Raw genomic sequence first — 20,678 nt, 5'->3', positions numbered from 1 at the left:
TTTGTTAGATTAATTTGGTATATAGGTTGATAAGAAAATTTTGGAGTAAGAAGCTGTATTTTATTTTGTTTCCGCTATTCATTACTTGCATGATTTGATTATATTAAACTGCGTGGTGATGTTATTTCTTTTGTGTGTTTGATATATGTTTCAGCCACCTGTGGCTGATGTATATTATGCTTGTATCTCAGTTTAAGGTCACCGTTACAGGGGAGACTCTGTCAAAATTTTTCGGTAGAGACTCCTCGTGGTTTCGATCATACCGGTAAATTAGAGTTAGTAGTTAAGTAACGGTCATCCTTAGAGTGTAGTAGTAGTAAGAAGGGTGGTCGTTACACTTTGGATTGTCATTGTTACAGGGGATGTGCTGTCCAATTTTCGTCGGACTACCTTACTCTCGAGGCGTGATAGTTGTATCACATAAGTATTAAGCAACTACCTCTACACTTTTCCATATCATTGGGGGCCATCAACCTGAATATATCTACTAAGTTTTCCAAACCATACATATACAGTCCATCGTAAAAGCCCTCATGGAATAAGATACCTCGATCCTCTATTGACTAGTCAAGCTAACAATGGTATATATATAATTCAGTCCTTTCTACGTCTGTACAAGTTATGTACTCAAGTGTTCCTTCTAGGTTATCTAACTAGTCACAAGCTTCTCAGAGGTCAGAAACTCCATGAAATAGGCTAAATTGGTCCTCTATTGATCGAGACAACATGAATCAATTGATCCTTTACTAATCAAGCCAATAATTGTATACAACTCTATCTTTCACCTAGATGGTAGTAGCAAGAGTTGGTACCACCGGTGGTAGGGTAGGATTAATTCTCTGAGACTATAATCTCTAATCTCCACTAGGTTGTTGATAGATTTGACCCTAATTTTTCAACTCGATATCAGTCGGTGCTACTAGAGAATCAACATTATCTTCATCAAGGTAGAGTCTTCAACGCGTCAACTAGTCACTTCTTTAGTCAACAATGACCACAATTGAAAATAGAGCAGATTGACTAAGTATCATCATGCTTCACCAAGTTAATGAATACTTACTAGACAGGTATAGAAATAGATAAACAATCCAACGAAATTGGAGAGTGTCTATCCATGACGTATAAAAGGTAGTCAACACAAAAGATAAGATAATCACCAGAAATATAACTTCATTTCCTATATCATGGGGATGCCCTACAGTTGCCTAGTCCTAGAACTCAAAAGTTGCATCGAAAAAAACAAACCATAAAATCAGAAACATGTATAATAGACCTCATAAACCTATGGCTCTGAAACCAATATCAAGCAATCAAAAATTGGGATCAAGGACTAGAAATCCATATGGAACATGATCTTGAGAGATAAAGGGTTAATTTATATAAAAAATGAATTGTTTACACGGAATCTAAGAAACAAAAGTCCTATCTTGGAGTATTTAATAGAAGCTATGAAATAAAAGTTTATTTTTAGGATATGAGTTCGTATGGAGTAAATGGTGAATCTATACTGGTCAAATTTAAATTTTTCCCAAATAATTAACTCTTCCATATAGTATTTCAGAAAAGCAGACCATGTTGAATTTCAACCAATATCTTTGTATTATGGTTGTTGCTTTGCTTTGCAAGGTTAGATTTGTATCATCACATAACAAAGTTTTGATACATTATTTGTCTCACTCAAAATACAGGGTTGAACTTAATATTTTTATTGAGACTCTTAAATTTCAAGTGAGATGGTAAGCTAATAAACTAGAATTTATAATTTTTTTTTATTAAATCAAAAGTATCAAAATAGTAATCATTGATTAGCTCAGGGGAAGTTCAATGTATTGATAGGTTATATTTATATCAAATATCAAAATATAAAATTTTCTTTTAGTTTGTATTTAAAAGTAAAGTTTTTTCTTGTATTGATACAAAACTAAGGCATTTAATGTTGAATTTAATGAAACTTATAGTCATCTTTCAACTTTGTATCATTTTTGAAAATTTTGATGATGTTCTTGTAACTTTGTGATTTTTCAAGAAAACCTTTCTTTGAAACTTTAAAATTTTTAGTGATTTGTATATTTTTTTCAAGCAACATAGGGTTAAACTTATGTTTTCATATAAATATATATGGATAATAATAAAAACTTTTTTTTGATCAATTGTAATTTTGTAAAAAAACTTATGTTTTCATTTAAATATTTCCTAGTATTGATAATTTTTTATTTATTATCATCAATATATTTTTTCATTATATCTAATTATTTAAATTATCAACTAAATTTTAGGATTTTTATAGTCAAAAAGTTGAATAATACAATTTAAAGCATATTTTATATTAAAATTAATAATTTTAGTAAAAAAAAAGTGATGCTATTTTTACAATAAATTATATGTAACAAATATTTTTATTATAAAAGGTGATTACGCTCACCCTATGAGCCCCTTACAATCGGTCCCTAAGTTATATAAAGGGAGGTAAATCACGGGTTTAATTTATAGCCTATCACCAAGTGGTTAGTCGAAGGGTTTTTTCTAAAGGACACTACAACAAAATCGCAAACGACAACCCCCTACGACAACGGTTTTAAGAAAGTGTTATGATTTGCTCAAAGACAACGATTTTGCCAAAACCGTTGTCTTTGAACTCCATTAAATATAAAAGACAACGGTTTTGGCTGTCATTTTAATTTTTTAAAACGACAACACTTTTTACAACGGTTTTATAAACCGTTGTCTTTATCCGCGTTTTGTGGCTACGACGTTTGAAAAACCGTTGTAATTGAATTTGTTTATCCCCTTCATTGTTTTCCTTTCCTCATTCGCTTGTGTTTTTGCGTTCCCAAACCTAAGTCATTTATCTTTCCTCTCCTCATACGACGTTGTGCTCCTTCGCTTTCCGGTGAGCGGGCGTTCTCAATGGGCTGCCAAGATCCCTTGGGAGGGGGAGGAGAACGGATCCGCCATGACGGCGCCGGGTGAGGGAAGACCATCGACGAACTGCACTCCCTGCAGAAGAAGAGGTCGGCGCCGAGCACCACCACTACTTGACGCCGACCATCAGCGTCAGCGACAGCGCCCTCAAGTTTACCCATGTCCTCTACAACCTCTCCCCGGCTGATATCTGCTCTCATCTCCTCTTCATCACTCAAATCATCACATTTCATTCTCATTGAAAGAATCACGAATTCCTTGTAGAACTCTACGAGCAAGCCATAAAACACGAACATGGATCATTCATAACATCGACCGGAGCCTTGGCTACCTTGTCCGGCGCAAAGACTGGCCGTTCGCTGAGGGACAAGCGCGTCGTCAAGGATGAAACCACTGCCAATGAGCTTTGGTGGGGAAAGTAAGTCCACACAACTAATTCATGATCCTTCCATTGATGGTTCCTTCTCAAAATGTATGTGCACTATTCACGCAGAGGCTCACCGAACATAGAGATGGATGAGCACACCTTCCTAGTGAACAAGGAGAGGGCTGTCGATTACCTCAACTCTTTGGATAAGGTACACATGCACATCAAGTGTTTGATGTAATTCCTCATAGATCCTAATATGTCATCTGAATGATACAAGGTATTTGTGAATGACCAATTCCTCAACTGGGATCCCGAGCATCGAATCAAAGTTCAAATTGTCTCTGCAAGGGCCTATCATTCCCTGTTCATGCACAACATGTAAGTGAAAAATACTACTAATAAGAATGCTAAAGATGCTCTTCAATTCTACAGTTCGACAGTTATCCAGATAAGTCATCTTTGCGTTGGTTCTGTTGATCTCTAGTAGTGAATCATAGTTGTGTTAGTAGCAGGCTGGATTATACATATGCATATATTAGTGTTAGTGAGATAACTAGCTCCTCTTTCTCTCCTTAATGCCAAGGGAAAACATGTAAACTAGAAGAAGAAAAACTCTCTTTTGCATGAAATAATTGGAAGGATCGCAGGTGCATCCGTCCTACGCCTGAAGAACTGGAGGATTTCAGTACTCCGGACTTCACAATTTACAATGCTGGCCAGTTTCCATGTAATCGATACACACACTACATGACTACCTCCACCAGCATTGATCTTAATCTTGATAGGAAAGAAATGGTCATCCTTGGCACACAGTATGCCGAGGAGATGAAGAAGGGTTTGTTCGGTGTGATGCACTATCTAATGCCTAAAAGAAACATTCTCTCCCTGCACTCTAGCAACAATATGGGCAAAGATGGTGATGTTGCCCTCTTCTTTGGACTATCAGGTAAGTGTTGTGTTGGGGTTGCAAGGTTGCAAACATAGTCCCATATTGGAAACACATGGGAAAGATCATGGGTTTATAAGAGAAAAGATATCTCCATTGGCATGAGGCCTTTTGGGGAGAGCCCAAGAGCAAAACCATGAGGGCTTAGGCCCAAAGTGGACAATATCATGCAATTGTAGAGATATCTAAATTCTTTTCAATCCTACAATTGGTATCAGAGCCCGGACTGCCAGAAGGTTTAACGGCCGACTGTGCACAAGAGCTATGGTCTGATTGAGCCATGTGGGTACAATATTGACCTCGAACAAAGAAAATGGGGGCTCCTATGTTCGGATCAAGAGGACCAGACACCAGGCAGGAAGTCCTAGTTGCGACTAGGCAAGGAAGTCCTAGTAGGTCGGATGGACCGAGGGGCAAGAAGACCTGGTGGGTCGAGGATCGGATGTGGGAAGCCTATGGTCCTTTGTTTGAGGGGGAGATTGTTGGGGTTGCAAGGTTGCAAACATAGTCCCATATTGGAAACACATGGGAAAGATCATGGGTTTATAAGAGAAAAGATATCTCCATTGGCATGAGGCCTTTTGGGGAGAGCCCAAGAGCAAAACCATGAGGGCTTAGGCCCAAAGTGGACAATATCATGCAATTGTAGAGATATCTAAATTCTTTTCGATCCAACAATTGGTATCAGAGCCCGGACTGCCAGAAGGTTTAACGGCCGACTGTGCACAAGAGCTATGGTCTGATTGAGCCATGTGGGTACAATATTAACCTCGAACAAAGAAAATGGGGGCTCCTATGTTCGGATCAAGAGGACCAGACACCAGGCAGGAAGTCCTAGTTGCGACTAGGCAAGGAAGTCCTAGTAGGTCGGATGGACCGAGGGGCAAGAAGACCTGGTGGGTCGAGGATCGGACGTGGGAAGCCTATGGTCCTTTGTTTGAGGGGGAGATTGTTGGGGTTGCAAGGTTGCAAACATAGTCCCATATTGGAAACACATGGGAAAGATCATGGGTTTATAAGAGAAAAGATATCTCCATTGGCATGAGGCCTTTTGGGGAGAGCCCAAGAGCAAAACCATGAGGGCTTAGGCCCAAAGTGGACAATATCATGCAATTGTAGAGATATCTAAATTCTTTTCGATCCTACATGTTGGTCACACTACTTCCACATTCTTCCATTCTTTGGATTCAGCAAAATCACAACTTGTTGCTCATTTTCTTCTCAAAATTCAAACTTTATTTTCCTAATTGTTGTGAATTTGGATCCCAGTACTGTTATCCAAGTATGTGGCTAACATATTTGACAAGGGCAAGGTATGAAGTGAGGGAGAAGACATGCATGAGGAAGGTATCCATTTCCGTCCACTTGCTTCCATTCTTCTAAATCTCATGCTCTGATATTTGTTTAATCTTAATTTTCAACATTTTATACCTTGTTTGATTGCTTTCACTGCTGCTGTGTTGCATGATAGTATTCGACCATTTTCTTCTATTATTAATTTTGACAATATTCCTTGGTTTTCCTTCGTTGTTGCATGTCTTTAATGCAGCATGTCTTTGTTGGCCCTTTCGAGCGGGTCCACGTATGTTATGTTCCATTGGTGCGGTGGCTCGCTCTCCACTTATTGTTCATTTTCCCCCTATTGATCACCTTGAAATATCTATATCTATTCTAGCAATTATATTGGTATTATATTTTCTATTGAGAAACATTTATTTAGTATCTATTTATTGGTTTTGAACAGAAGAAGAAGAGGCGAAGAGGGTTGAAGGGAATGGAGAGTATGGACTCGGATTCAGAGTGAAGGGGAATAAGAAGGGACAATTTCTTTTGTTTTTTTCTCCCTTTTTTCTTTGATGTAGTTTTTTTTCTTCTGAATTTGGATTTTAATGTGAGTAGTTGTCAATGGTAATATTTGACATATTCTCAATTTTCTCAAATAATTTTTTTTTTTTGACTTTGCTTCTTCATTACTGATTTTTTTTACTAATATATTCTGGGTTTGTTAACAGTTCATGAAAACAATTTACTCCAACGAAGAAATTGACGAAGTGCGATCTGAATAGGCGGATTGCGTACTAGACTAAATATGGTTTAACACTTTGTTTGTGACTCCATGACTTATTGATTTTGATTCCTTAGTGCTAATAATTTGTTTGTTCACAGCTAGCTATCTCCTTTGCTCAATACTTCATTCTTGCATTTCTACCATGAGCAGAATTAGCTGACATTTCCCTTATTTATTGCCTCTCTTTGTGGTCCAAAATTAATAATGGATGGGTTGTGTGAGTAGCTTATTTAGTTATTTTCGAATTATGCAAGAACTGACAATGTGGAAGTTATCTCTTTGTGAATTGTTAGATGATGACCTTTTTGTATCTTATGAGTTGCTCTACAAATTTCTTGTTTGTACTCTCCTTATGGTTTTCGTCTATATGCCATGACTTAATCTTGTTTTTCCTCCTATAATTTATTATTTTTTCTTGTTTGTACTCTCCTTATGTCAATTTGCAGCTCCTGGCAACTTGTTACTTGCAAAATGGAAAAGCATATTATGCCTACCAGGTCTCAAAGGTAATGCAGTCTGGAAAATGACACAGAAAATTGCATGAATATTTTGTTTCAAGATGTTAATGGATGTAATGCGCTTTGCATGGATTCTATTGATTTTGGATGATAGCTCACTTAAATAATGTTAGCTGCATGCAGTGCTAATTATTTAATAAACTATGCTAAGCTAGGTATCACTGCTCCTAGTAGATTCCATGTACTGTTATTCTCTAATAAACACCTCTTTTTGTTTCCTTCATTTGGTTTGTTTTTACCTTCTATGCACTACAAAATGGTTAATTACATTCTCCTTTTGGAATTCTAGAATTTGATAAGTTTTGTTAAATTTTCTCTTGCAGGTCGGGCAATTCGTGAGGCTTGAGTTTTTTTATGCAAGAAGTGAGCTTTGTTAGGATGTAGCTTGCCTTGCTAATTTGTAAATTAAAAGCCATATGGAGAACAGCAAATGGAAAACATGTGATTTAATGTATATGGAGAGTAATGGAAAACATGTGTATTTTGATGAGTAACAACTCATTTTGTATATTTTTGTATATGTGGCTACAAGATGAATTATATACGGATGTTTATTTTGGATTTAATGTAGTAAATATTTAGTTTTGCATTGGTGGTTTGCTTATAGTAAAATAATATTGGTTGTTTGGTATTAATGAACATTAAAGACAACAGTTAAAAATGTTGTAAAAACTAGGTAAACCACAACGAAATTTTTTTGTAAAAGTGATAAAAGACAACGGTTTTATCCGTTGTAAAATATATTAAAACTGTTGTAAAAAAAAATAAAACGTGTCAAATATTATCTACCACAACAGTTTATATCTGTTGTAAAAAATGTTTACCACAACAGTTTATTTCTGTTGTTAAAATTATCTACCACAACGGTTTTAAAAAGTTGTTGTATCCTTCGTAGCCAAATTTTCGGCATATAAACAACAACGGATAAAAACCGTTGTCAAATGTCTACAAAGACAATGGATTCAAAACCGTTGTCGTAGGGCAATACATTCTACAACACCCTCAGTTACAACGGTTTTTTGACCCTACGACAACGAATAATATCCGTTGTCGTTTGCAGTTTTTGTTGTAGTGGGATATGCTCCCTTGGAGAATTGGTCCTTTGCCCCGTATCTAGTTTGCCCCCCTTTAGCCAAATGGGAACCTCATGGGGACTATAGTTACCAAATCTTGACACTTATAAGCATTGCTATAATTTGTTAATTGAATAGTTTCATATTTACTTGTTCATTGCATCTTTTATTATAGCTTTATTTTAGTTAATATTAATATAAACTATAATATAGTTTAGTATATTCTTAAGATTACTAATAAAAATTTCAATAATTTTTTCAAATGATAAATTTATTTTTAATTTAAATGCTTTTATAGAATGTTTATTCATTTTTGATAGGCTCAATATTTCCATTAATTTTTTTAAAAATAATTTGAAGTATATTATCTTATATCACTTAAATATGATTCATGCACATACCTCAATTAGATATTTTTAAAAGTAGTTTATTTAAGATATTTTATTTCTTATAGATATGACTAATCATACTGTCTAGGGGGATCCAAGCAAAGCCAACATTGCATTTCACGATTTCCAATTAATTGATTTCTTGGGAAAAATATGCCTTGTCCTTTTTCCGCAATTTCAGCAAGTTGTTTAACTACACATTAGTAAATAGAAATGAGTACTCTTAGTATTTGTAATTTGATAATCATACACACAAAAATAAATATTTTGTATAAAAACTTTGAGATTTAAATTTAGGAGCAATAAAGATAAGGTGATTATCTAAATATGTAATGTCACTTAGTTTCATAGCATATTTCACTCCGATGCCTTGAGATTTATGCTTTCAAACAATGTATGAAAATAATATTAATAACTTACATAGTAATTCAAAAAAATCAATTCCAGTCGAAGATGGTGTAGGAGCAAGCTCTCTAGATGTTGTCGGAATAATAAAAATGGATAACATAAAGAGGATAGCTAAGCTAATTTTCCTTGTGTCCATTATCATGTCTCTAATATTAAGATGGATGTGAAACACAAACTTGATTAGCTTTTAAATTTAATTGAATAATATGTCCATTTGGATCTACTATTTATATGGTTAGAAACATATGTTACTTTTATGTGATAAGGATAACTTAAGATTTTATACTTTCAACGTAGGAAGTTATTTAAAGTATGTAAAGAAATGTTTATTTTTTATAAAGATAAATTGATAATTATAATATTTTTAAGTTACCTAAATGGTCTTGAAAATTATTATGCCAACAAAAAAACATGTAAGAAAATTTCACATTATCATTTAATTTTTTTAAAAATTATCATAACCATATTAGTGATCTATTTCTATCATGAGCAGAAAAATACTAGATCCTCTTATCTAGCGGATCCATGCGAAGGGAAGAAACAATTTTTATGGCAATAATCTATGCTAAGCTACATGATAGGATTATACCTTTGTTGCGTTCCCTTCGCAATCCCGATAGCAACCTTTTCTTTGGATCAAGATCTCAGTGCGTTCAAGCGTCCGCGCCTCTACGGTATCCACACGAACATATACTTTGTTCATCACACGAACGAAGCCTTCAGAGAAGAACCATCTTCTTGTGATAGCAAGAAGCATGGTTCGGCCAAACATCAAGAATCGACCATGGAAGGAGGAGGAAGAAGATGAAATCTCAAGAGTCACCTTTTTTTTCATCTAATGAAAAATAAAATCCAAAAACCTATTTATATTCATATAATGAATATCAAGGGTTTTTTTGTCTCTTTGTATTCCTCTTAATGGGTTGGATTTATTATATTGGATTAACCATTAATTCAATAACCCAATAAGTCTAACCCATTAATCCAATGAGTGGGTTCATTTGAGTCTAACTCAATTAGTAACCAAAAGGCCTAATCATCTCATGATTGGCTCTTAGGGCTAATTACTAACACGAAACTCCTCCAGCCATGAGTTGACAGAGGAGAAATCCAATTTGGGTGAGTTTTAGAGTTAAATTTCAATTCTTCTTTGATTTGATTTGTTAATTGATGATGTTGTTAAGTTTGGTTGTATTTGGATTACTAAATATGAATGTGAATTGGAGGAGAAAATGATTGTGTTGATTGAGGATTATTTGATTTGTTGAATGATATGATTAAACCTAAACTAATCATGTGGATGGACTATGTAGGTTGGGTTTATGATGCTTAATAGTTGACTCAAGTTAACTTAATCTAGTGTAGTTGTGATTCTTTGTGGATGGGTTGATCGATTGATAATGAAGTAACTGAGTTTTAGATTGATTATGCTTCTAGTATACTCTAATTGGAGGTTAAATGGTTAGAGTTGCTTAATCTATTTAGTTATGAAATTAGAGCTTCATTTATATGTTGATTTCTCTAGTCGAATTAATTCACCAAGATTTTATGTACGAAGAAGTATTGGATTACGAAATGGAATGGAAACATAGTTGCCTAATCAAATTAGGATTGAGTTTTGGGGTTTAGCTAGTTGTTGTATATGTGATTAGCTAAACCATATATCATATTATTTGCAGGACGTTGATTCGAGATAAGTGTATCGATGTGAGATTTTTTACCATACTCGACATATAAAGGCAGGTACTTCTCGCTTTAACTCTTTAATACATTGATCTTAGTGCATGAGCTAAATATTCAGATAGTTATTGTGTTTATCCTGACTCCACTCGTATTTTTCTTTTGCTCGATGCTTATCTACCCGATCTTTGAGCTACTCGTTTCTATATCTATACAGTCTCTCTTGTCATCTATGATATTTAGTAGATACTAGATACCGTGCTTACTTACTTGAATGTTATTTATTTACACACCTTACTAAGTATGCTGGCTTCATGTAGAATACCTTATTTCTGTGTTTATATATATATGATGACTGCTACATTTTACGCATCATGCCATTTCATGCATGGTGGCGACCATTTCTCCCTTGTGGTTGAGAGGGTCGTTGGCCAGGGGCCACATGCTCGGTCACTCATGGGTAGTGGTAGCTGGAGCGTGCCGCTTGTCCTGTCGTGCTCCTACTCACTTACTCATGGGTAGTGATAGCTGGAGTTGCGAGCAGCAAGGACCCCCATCGCAGACGTAGCTAGTTAGCTACTATGGAACTGTCCCCTCGGCCAATCGAGAGTAGTGGTATCTGGAGTGGTGTATAGTCTGTCACTGACCAGACCTCTCGACCATACAGGGGTCATGGTGCAGAGGGGTGAGCGGGAGTGACCATCCGTGCGTACGTTGTTATTATTATACCTGCTAATGTTGTTGCTTACTTATGATGATATGCTTACATAGGTTTAGATATATACCTAGGGTATGTGTTTAGGCACTGACTTACTTATTGTTAATATGTATATACCTCACATGTTACCCATGTGGTTATGAGTTGTACTATAGTAGGTCTTTGCTACTCCTGACTTTCTATTACTAGCCTAGGATATGGTTTTAATTATGGACACATATTATGATATCACTGTAGTATCTGCTATTTTCCCTACGAGACTGTATACCTTGTATCTCTAGTTCTTTATTATGTTCATGCACTATCTGTCTATTACCCGCTGAGTCTCACCACTCACTACCCCATAAACTGGTTTATTTTGCCAGGTAGAAGAAAAAGGATTTATGGAGTCGCCTGGAGATCCTGTCCTCCAGTCCTATATCACATTGAGCTTCTCCTACTGTTAGTGCTTCCATTCACATTATTGGTTTTGCACTTGTTCTTCTATTTGTGTATTCTTTTATATGGAGTTTTGTTTAGTGGAATCTTGTATTTAGTTTGGTGATGATGTGTCCAACCGAGCCGGCTCGCAGTTAGTTGTTTTGTTCATTTTATGTTCGTTATTTTGTGATTTCCCCTGTTCTATGTTTAAGCCATGTGGGCTGACTATTAACTGCATTGGTTGTGATTATTTCAAGACGTGTGGGTTACTTATAAACCTTTGGTGTGTTTATATCCAGTCGTGTGGGCTAAAGTATATAGCTGATGAGTATGCTTGTGGATGTATGTATATATACTTCAGATTGTTATTGTTACAGGGGATGTGATGTCCGATTTTCGTCGGACTACCTTACTCTCGAGGCGTGACAATTGTATCACATAAGTATTAAGCAACTACCTCTACACTTTTCCATATCATTGGGGGTTATCTACCTGAATATATCTACTAAGTTATCCAAACCATGTATATACAGTCCATCATAAAAGTCCTCATGGAATAAGATACCTCGATCCTCTATTGACTAGTCAAGCCAACAATGGTATATATATAATTCAGTCCTTTCTACGTCTATACAAGTTATGTACTCAAGTGTTCCATCTAGGTTATCTAACTAGTCACAAGCTACACCAAGGTCAGAAACTCCATGAAATAGGCTAAATTGGTCCTCTATTGATCGAGACTACATGAATCAATTGATCCTTTACTAACCAAGCCAATAATTGTATACAACTCTATCTTTCACCTAGATGGTAGTAGCAAGAGTTGGTACCACTGGTGGTAGGGTAGGATTAATTCTCTGAGACTATAATCTCTAATCTCCACACGGTTGTTGATAGATTCGACCCTCACTTTCCAACTCGATATCTGTCGGTGCTACTAGAGAATCAACATTCTCTTCATCAAGGTAGAGTCTTCAACATGTCAACTAGTCAATTCCATCGTCAACAATGACCACAATTGAAAATAGAGCTGATTGACTAAGTATCATCATGCTACACCAAGTTAATGAATACCTACTAGACAGGTATAGAAATAGATACACAATCCAACTAAATTGGAGAGTGTTTATCCATGACGTATAAAAGGTAGTCAACACAAAAGATAAGATAATCACCAGAAATATAACTTCATTTCATATATCTTGGAGATTTCCTACAATTGCCTAGTCCTAGAACTCAAAAGTCGCATAGAAAAAAAACAAACCATAAAATCAGAAACATGTATAATAGACCTCATAAACCTGCGGCTCTGAAACCAGTATCAAGCAATCAAAAATTGGGATCAAGGACTAGAAATCCATGTGGAACATGATCTTGAGAGATAAAGGGTTAATTTCTCTAAAAAAGGGATTGTTTACAAGGAATCTAAGAAACAAAATTCCTATCTTGGAGTATTTAATAGAAGCTATGATATAAAAGTTTATTTTTAGGATATGGGTTCTTATGGAGTAAATGGTGAATCTATTCAGGCCAAATTTAATTTTTTTCCCCAAATAATTAACTCTTTCATATTGTATTTTAGAAAAGCAGACCATGTTGAATTTCAACCAATATCTTTATATTATGGTTGTTGCTTTGCTTTGCAAGGTTAGATTTGCATCATCACATAACAAAGTTTTGATACATTATTTATGTCTCACTCAAAATACAGGGCTGAACTTAATATTTGTATTGTGACTCTTAAAATTTCAAGTGAGATGGTAAGCTAATAAACTAGAATTTATAATTTTTTATTGAATCAAAAGTATCAAAATAGTAATCATTGATTATCTCAGGAGAAGTTCAATGTATTGATAGGTTATATTTATATCAAATATCAAAATTTAAAATTTACTTTTAGTTTGTATTTAAATGTAAAGTTTTTTCTTGTATTGATTCAAAACTAAGGCATTTAATGTTGATTTAATGAAACTTATAGTCATCTTTCAACTTTGTATCATTTTTGAAAATTTTGATGATGTTCATGTAACTTTGTGATTTTTCAAGAAAATCTTTCTTTGAAACTTTAAAATTTTTAGTGATTTGTATATTTTTTTTCAAGCAACATAGGGTTAAACTTATGTTTTCATTTAAATATATATGGAAAATAATAAAACATATTTTTGATCAATTGTAATTTTGTCAAAAAACTTATGTTTTCATTTAAATATTTCATAGTATTGATAATTTTTTTATTAATTATCATAAATATATTATTTCCATTATATCTAATTATTTAAATTATCAACTAAATTTTAGGATTTTTATAGTCAAAAAGTTGAATAATTACAATTTAAAGCATATTTTATATTAAAATTAATAATTTTAGTAAAAAAAAAAAGTGATGTTATTTTAACACTAAATTATATGTAACAAATATTTTTATTATAAAAGGCCATTACGCTCACCCTATGAGCCCCTTACAAACAGTCCCTAAGTTATATAAAGGGAGGTAAATCACGGGTTTAATTTATAGCTTGCCGCCAAGTGGTTAGTGTTGGGACCAATGTGCCCGCTAGAGGGGGGTGAATAGCGTCTCACTAAAATCGATGACTTCCTACGTATTCGTTAGTTGCACAGCGGAATAATACGAAACTAAATACGAATATGAAAGCTAAAAGACAAAGAAAGGAAATGCAAACCAATGCACGTCAATGTAACGTGGTTCGGAGATAATTTGCTCCTACTCCACGGCTGTCCGTAAGGTGGATAATCCCGATCCTTCGGTGGATTAACCCCCGGCAAACTCCGGCTACTCAAGAAACTCCTTGTGGGTGGAGAAACCTCACCACAACACCAACCAAGAACACTTGGACACAAGAGAACCTTGAGCACGTTTGGTGACTACTAATTAGGCTTTAACCAAGTCTAATTTCGTCACCTTGGCCAGTCATCCCAAGCTCCTTCTTATAGAGTTTGGAACAAATCAGTAAGCTTATTTTCCCGTTACCAGTCGACTGGTCCTTGCACCAGTCGACTGGTGTCAGCCCAACGGCTCTCTACAGTGCACCAGTCGACTGCTACAGTCACCAGTCGACTGCTACAGTCACCAGTCGACTGCTACAGTACTGCTACAGTAAACCCTAATTCTAGGATTTTACCTCGAGTACATTCACTCAGCACTCGTTCTCGCCCGACCAACCTAGACCTAGCCTTCTAGCCTCCTCCATCAGCCTTGCGTCCCTAGGATGCCTCCCCATCCTTCACGTCTTGCCTTCTGGAGCTTCCATCGGCCTTGTCATTGTTGTCGGGTCTTCCTTTGCTAAGAGGTCGCGCCTCCGAGACTTCATCCATTGCCAAGTCACACTTGGACTTACGTTGCCAAGACTACATGCTTGGACTTACACCGCCAAGACTCATCCTTGGACTTTCCTCCTTTGCCAAGATCACACTTGGACTTACGTTGCCAAGACTACATGCTTGGACTTACACCGCCAAGACTCACCCTTGGACTTTCCTTGTTGTACCTGTATCCTGCACACTCACAATGCATATCAAATACAATAATAAATCTAACTTAAACCTTTGCCCAAACATCAAAACTTAGGGCACCTAGATTGCTCCAACAGTTAGGGGGTGAAAGGGTTTTTTTTCAAAAGGATATGCACCCTCGGAGAATTGGTCCTTTGCCCAGTACCTAGTCTGCCCCCCTTTTGTCGTTTGTCCTGTCGTGCTCCCACTCGCTTACTCATGGGTAGTGATAGCTGGAGTTGCAAGCAGGGACCCCCATCGCAGACGTAGCTAGTTAGCTACTATGCAACTGTCCCCTTGGTCAATCGAGAGTAGTGGTAGATGGAATGGTGTATAGTTTGTCACAGACCTGACCTCTCGACCATACAGGGGTCATGGTGCAGAGGGGTGCACGGGAGTGACCATCTGTGCATACGCTGTTATTATTATACCTGCTAATGTTGTTGCTTACTTATGCTGATATGCTTACATAGGTTTAGACATATACCTATGATATGTGTTTAGGCACTGGCTTACTTATTGTTAATATGTATATATCTCACATGTTACCCATGTAGTTATGAGCAGTACTGTAGTAGGTCTTTGCTACTCCTGGCTTTCTATTACTAGCCTAGGATATGGTTTCAATTATGGACACATATTATGATATGACTGTAGTATATACAATTTTCCCTACGAGACTGTATACCTTGTATCTCTAGTTCTTTATTATGTTCATGCACTATCTGTCTATTACCCGCTGAGTCCCAATACTCACTACCCCATAAACTGGTTTATTTCGCCAAGTATCAGATAAAGTGTAACGCCCGAAAATTCTCAAATTTATTTTAGAAATATTCTATGATTTTTATGGAATTTTAGGATATTTTTATGGAATTTTTAGAGTAGCGGAAGTAGCAAAAACAAATAGAAACGTAAAATGGTCTAGGCGGGAATTGAACCCGAGACCTATGGGCCCTATGCCTTATATAGGACTCTAGTAACCAAGTGAACCCAGCAGGGCCATGCTGAAAGAAGAGGGAATCAATTATATTTATACTTAAGTTGGGCGAATTAACCACTTAATATAAATAGGGAAAATAATTTAGCGAAGAGTTATTTTGGTCGTGACTTTTCTTCACCCTCACCCTAGTCACGCCGCCCCTCTCTTCTCCCTCATCTCTCGGCGCCAACCACAAGCAAGCCTAGGGTTCCATCCCTAGGGTCATAAGGGCTCTTTCCGGCGACATCTCCGCGAGAGGAACACGTAGACGCAAGGAGATTGCCGAAGGGATCTTCTCCATCGGAAACCTAGCGTTTAGATTTGTAAGAAACTTCGAGCAGGAGGTAAGAAACCCCTCACCTGCAGTATAAGTAGCTCTTTTCGAGATTTTACACATTAGTTTAGTTGTATGCAGAATGTTAGCATGTAGGGTGTGAACTAGTGCACACCATATGTTTGAAAAAAATGTATAGCTCAGTTAAATGCCACCATAGGCATTATAATAGCTCAGTAAATGCAATAGAAGCATTTTTACAGCATATTCAGTTTTATTACAGCTTATATGGGACTACGGGCCAATGGGTGGGCTCCCACAGTTGCCTCTAGGTTCAGACAACCTAGCTCTAGGTTCAGATAACCTAGAAATAACAAGATAAGAAAAATTCAGCTATAACCAGTATTTTATTTTCAGCAGTGGCACTGTACTGGACTAGATGTCCATTGGGTTGGGCTCTCATAGTCGTCCCTAGGTTTAGATAACCTAGTAAACCCTATTAGATTCGGAATTTGCAACCCCGGGTTTAGTTAGGGATGCGCGCATAGCAAGTACGGTTGTCGGGCCCATCAGCAGCATGATTAGTATTTTGATCTTTTATTATAAATAGTTTTTAAAAATCTCACAATCAGTTATGTGAACATGATTTAAATTCAGTATTAGCTTAGTTCAGTTCAGCTCAGTGTTATATCAGTTTAGTTTCTTTCCATTGATACATGTGATAGTTTCATGCTTAGCTCTTGATATTCCATGACTAGTTTGGATGCCATGTTTTTGTATACATGATTAATAACTTCAGTATTTATATTTCAGCATGTCAGCATGTATTTCAAATAGCATGTTTTAAAAGCATGATTCCATCGTATGCATGTTTTGTGAGGTAGATGGTTTCTTACTAAGCGAAAGCTTACAGATACTTCTTTTCCTTGTACTGCAGAAAAGGGTAAAGAAAAGATGGACTAGCGGAGGCTGGAGGGCAATGCAATGAAGATGTGTGTGGAATAAGGAACTTGGAATAAAGATGCTTGGAAACTAGCGAACTTGAAATTTAGCATTTCTAATTTTAGTTACTTCTCTACCTTTTAGACTGTTTGAGTAGTATGAATTGTGTAGTATGCATTCAGTTTGATATTAGATAGCACTCCATGAGTAATGTCATGCCTAGTAGTTTTATCTCATGCTTATAGAGTTGATGTATGTGATTTAGGCACAAATCAGTGCTGAAATCAGAGCTCAGCTGCGAAATCAGAAACCCCCAATCGATCAGCCGATCGATTGGAGGCTTCCCAATCGATCGGTTGATCGATTGGGTAGCTGTTATTCATAACCAGAAGGTCTCAGGATCGATTACCCGATCGATTGATTTAGTTCAATCGATCAGCCGATCGACCGGGCCTGATTCCAGTGAACAGAACCTTGCTGAATCGATCCTCCGATAGATTGGTAAGTCTGGATCGATCAGTCGATCGATCCAGAAATTCCTTCGTGCACAGTAGCGTGCTGAATCGATCACTGGATTGATCAATAAGCCTGGATCGATCCAAACAAAGTTTTCGTATACAGTAACCATCTGAATCAATCAGTGGATCGATCCGGCCATTCCAATCGATCAACTGATCGATTGGGAGGCCTGATATCAGCTGCAAAGCCCTATTTAGATTCCTTGACCATATGGGATGTAATAGATGATGTGTATATCTCAGATTACACCCCTTAGCATATGTCTGATAACTAAATTCCGAATTTAGTAGCAGTTAGCAAAGATTTTAATTGGTACAGCTTTCCGCACCTAGGCTTAGTGATGGTCATGGATATAGCTTAGCATAGCATAATGTAACCCCGGCCTTACAGCTTAGCCAGTAGAAGGCGGGGCGTTACAGAGTGGTATCAGAGCAAAAGTTCAATACTTCCTATACACACATCAGCATTGAACCTGCAGCTTCCAAGTAAGAACATCTCTCACTTCATTTATGTTTTGCTTTCATGTTTATAGATAATTAAAGCATGCTTATGTATGATAGCCTCTAGTGTGATTATGGTAGCTAATTAAACATGATGACAATAGCTATGCAATATGATTCTGTTAGTTATGTATGTCCTCTATTCTTTAGAAAATGGCACGAGGGCCTGACTAGAAAGGCACCACTCAGCTGGCGAGGCGGTTCGGTGCCTCCTCCGCACCTTGAAGTGGCTCGATTCTGAAGCAACTAGTCGAACAAAGCGAGGAGATAGCCACCTCGGGGCTAATCAGTAGAACACTCCCACATTTAGCAACCCTGGTGATAGAGGTTCCACCTCAACCCTCACCAATAGCGTTATCGATCTAGTGGCGGAGAGTTGCGAGAGAACTTCTCGTGCACCGGTGAACCATGGGATGCTCGGTTCAAAACATCGGAGAACGATGGAGCTTCGGCTGCCGAACATGAGAAGGTGAAGTGTGCCTCACGCACGTATGTGGTGGGAGAGAATTAAAGCGAAGCACCTAGTGAACAAGATGGCATGGGCTGACTTCGAGAAGGAATTCTTCGAGAAGTTCTTTCACATGCGGGTCAAAAACCGCCACTATGATGAGTTCACTGAATTTTGCCAGGGCAACCTTTCAGTGGAGGAAGCCGTGAAGAAATTCAACAGATTGGCTCGTCTATGTCCTGAATTAGTCAGCACTGAAAAAGAACGAGTCTGGTTGATGCTCAAGATGCTAAGGCCGAAAATAGCAATGAACGTGACCAGTGGCGTCCATAGGCCACAAACCACTGAAGAACTAGTAAGCAGTGCTTTGACCACCGAGCACTACCAGAACAATATCGAAAGACAAGTCCTCTCGAGTCCAAAGGTCGGGGAGGCTCGGGTGAAACACCAGGCCACAGCTCACGGCTCAATTGGAAAGGAACACCACAACAAACGCAAACCAGGAGTTACCCAAAAGAGGACCAAACAGCCCAACTATCCCAAGTGTTCTACTTGTGGGAGATTCCATCCGTGAGTTTGTCGCAAGGGCACGGGATGCTTCAATGTTGACAAGAGGGCATATGGCTGCCCGAACAAGACCGGTTTTCCTCGGCCACCGACCGATTCGGCATGGAGGTCAGCCGGCCCGATTACACGGATGCTGTCGCTTAGGCGGTCCATCCATCGGCGGCACTAGAAGCCCCTCACCACGAACGCAAGGATCTATTCACTCACCGGAGAGGATGTAGCGAATGCCTCGGCAATTGTTACAGTCGATTAGTATTTTACAACAAAGTGCAACTATCTTATTCGATCTCGGGTAACCCATTCTTATATATCCAGGCATTCGCGAAAAGTTAGCATACCCAGGTATTCAGGTGGTGGGTTGATGACACTACCTTCGGGAGAAATTATGGCATCCAAGCATCGGCTCGGGCGATGCGGCCATGATAGCGAGAGAACTCTTTTGTGATCTGATAGTGCTAGATATGACTGATTACGATGTCATTTTTGGAATTGACTTCCTGATGAAGTACGACGCCTCTATAGAGTACCGTAAACAGAGAATTGTATTCCAACCCGAAGCAGGAGTGCAGTTTGGGTTCGTCGGAGAACCAAAGAGAAAGGCCAAGAAGTTTCTCTCAACTCTGAAGGCACAGAAACTACTAGATTCAGAATGTACGGGATTTTTAGCGCATGTAGTCAATACCAGTCAGGACAAGGACCAAAAGCTAGAAGAGGCCCGAGTTGTATGTGACTACCCAGCAGTCTTCCCTGAAGAGTTACCAGGCCTAGCACCAGACAGGGAGATTGAGTTTGAAATAGAACTTATTCCCGGTACAAATCCCATCTCCAAAGCACCCTACCGCATGGCTCCAGCAGAACTGAAGGAACTTCAGGAGCAACTACAGGAGCTGCTTGACAAGGGCTTCATACATCCTAGTCACTCACCATGGGGAGCGCCTGTATTGTTCGTGAAGAAGAAGGAAGGGAGCATGCGCCTGTGTATAGATTACAGGGCACTAAACCAAGTCACGATCAAGAACAGGTATCCTCTTCCCAGAATAGATGACCTGTTCGATCAGCTAAAGGGAGCAGCAGTGCTCTCTAAAATAGATCTCAGATCAGGATATCACCATGTTAGAGTTAAAGAAGGTGATATACCTAAGACAGCCTTCAAGACCAGACACGGACACTATGAGTTCGTAGTCATGCCCTTCGGTGTGACAAATGCTCCAGCTACTTTCATGGACCTCATGAACAGAGTATTCAGACAATACCTAGATAAGTTTGTTATTGTCTTCATCGATGACATCCTTATCTACTCAAGAACTCAGGAGGAACATGCAGAGCACCTGAAAATAGTATTACAGACCCTTCAGCAGAAGCAGCTATACGCCAAGTTCACGAAATGTGAATTCTGGCTAGATCAGGTAGCCTTCCTAGGTCAC

At 37.8% G+C, this 20,678-nt stretch overlaps 1 protein-coding gene across 1 annotated transcript; it reads left to right on the top strand.

The window, feature by feature from the left end:
- The first annotated feature begins 3,434 nt into the window (after positions 1-3,434).
- LOC121986561 (phosphoenolpyruvate carboxykinase (ATP) 2-like) lies at positions 3,435-6,304 on the top strand. The gene is made up of 4 exons (XM_042540525.1): positions 3,435-3,500; positions 3,570-3,670; positions 3,940-4,255; positions 6,251-6,304. The coding sequence occupies exons 1-4, from the start codon at positions 3,435-3,437 to the stop codon at positions 6,302-6,304; spliced, it is 537 nt and encodes a 178-aa protein (XP_042396459.1).
- The last annotated feature ends 14,374 nt before the right edge of the window (positions 6,305-20,678 follow it).

The sequence above is a fragment of the Zingiber officinale genome, chromosome 5B (assembly GCF_018446385.1).
Source record: "Zingiber officinale cultivar Zhangliang chromosome 5B, Zo_v1.1, whole genome shotgun sequence".
Classification (NCBI taxonomy): Eukaryota; Viridiplantae; Streptophyta; class Magnoliopsida; order Zingiberales; family Zingiberaceae; genus Zingiber; species Zingiber officinale.
The sequence above is the reverse complement of the archived record's forward strand: the minus strand, read 5'-3'. Positions and strand labels throughout refer to the sequence as shown.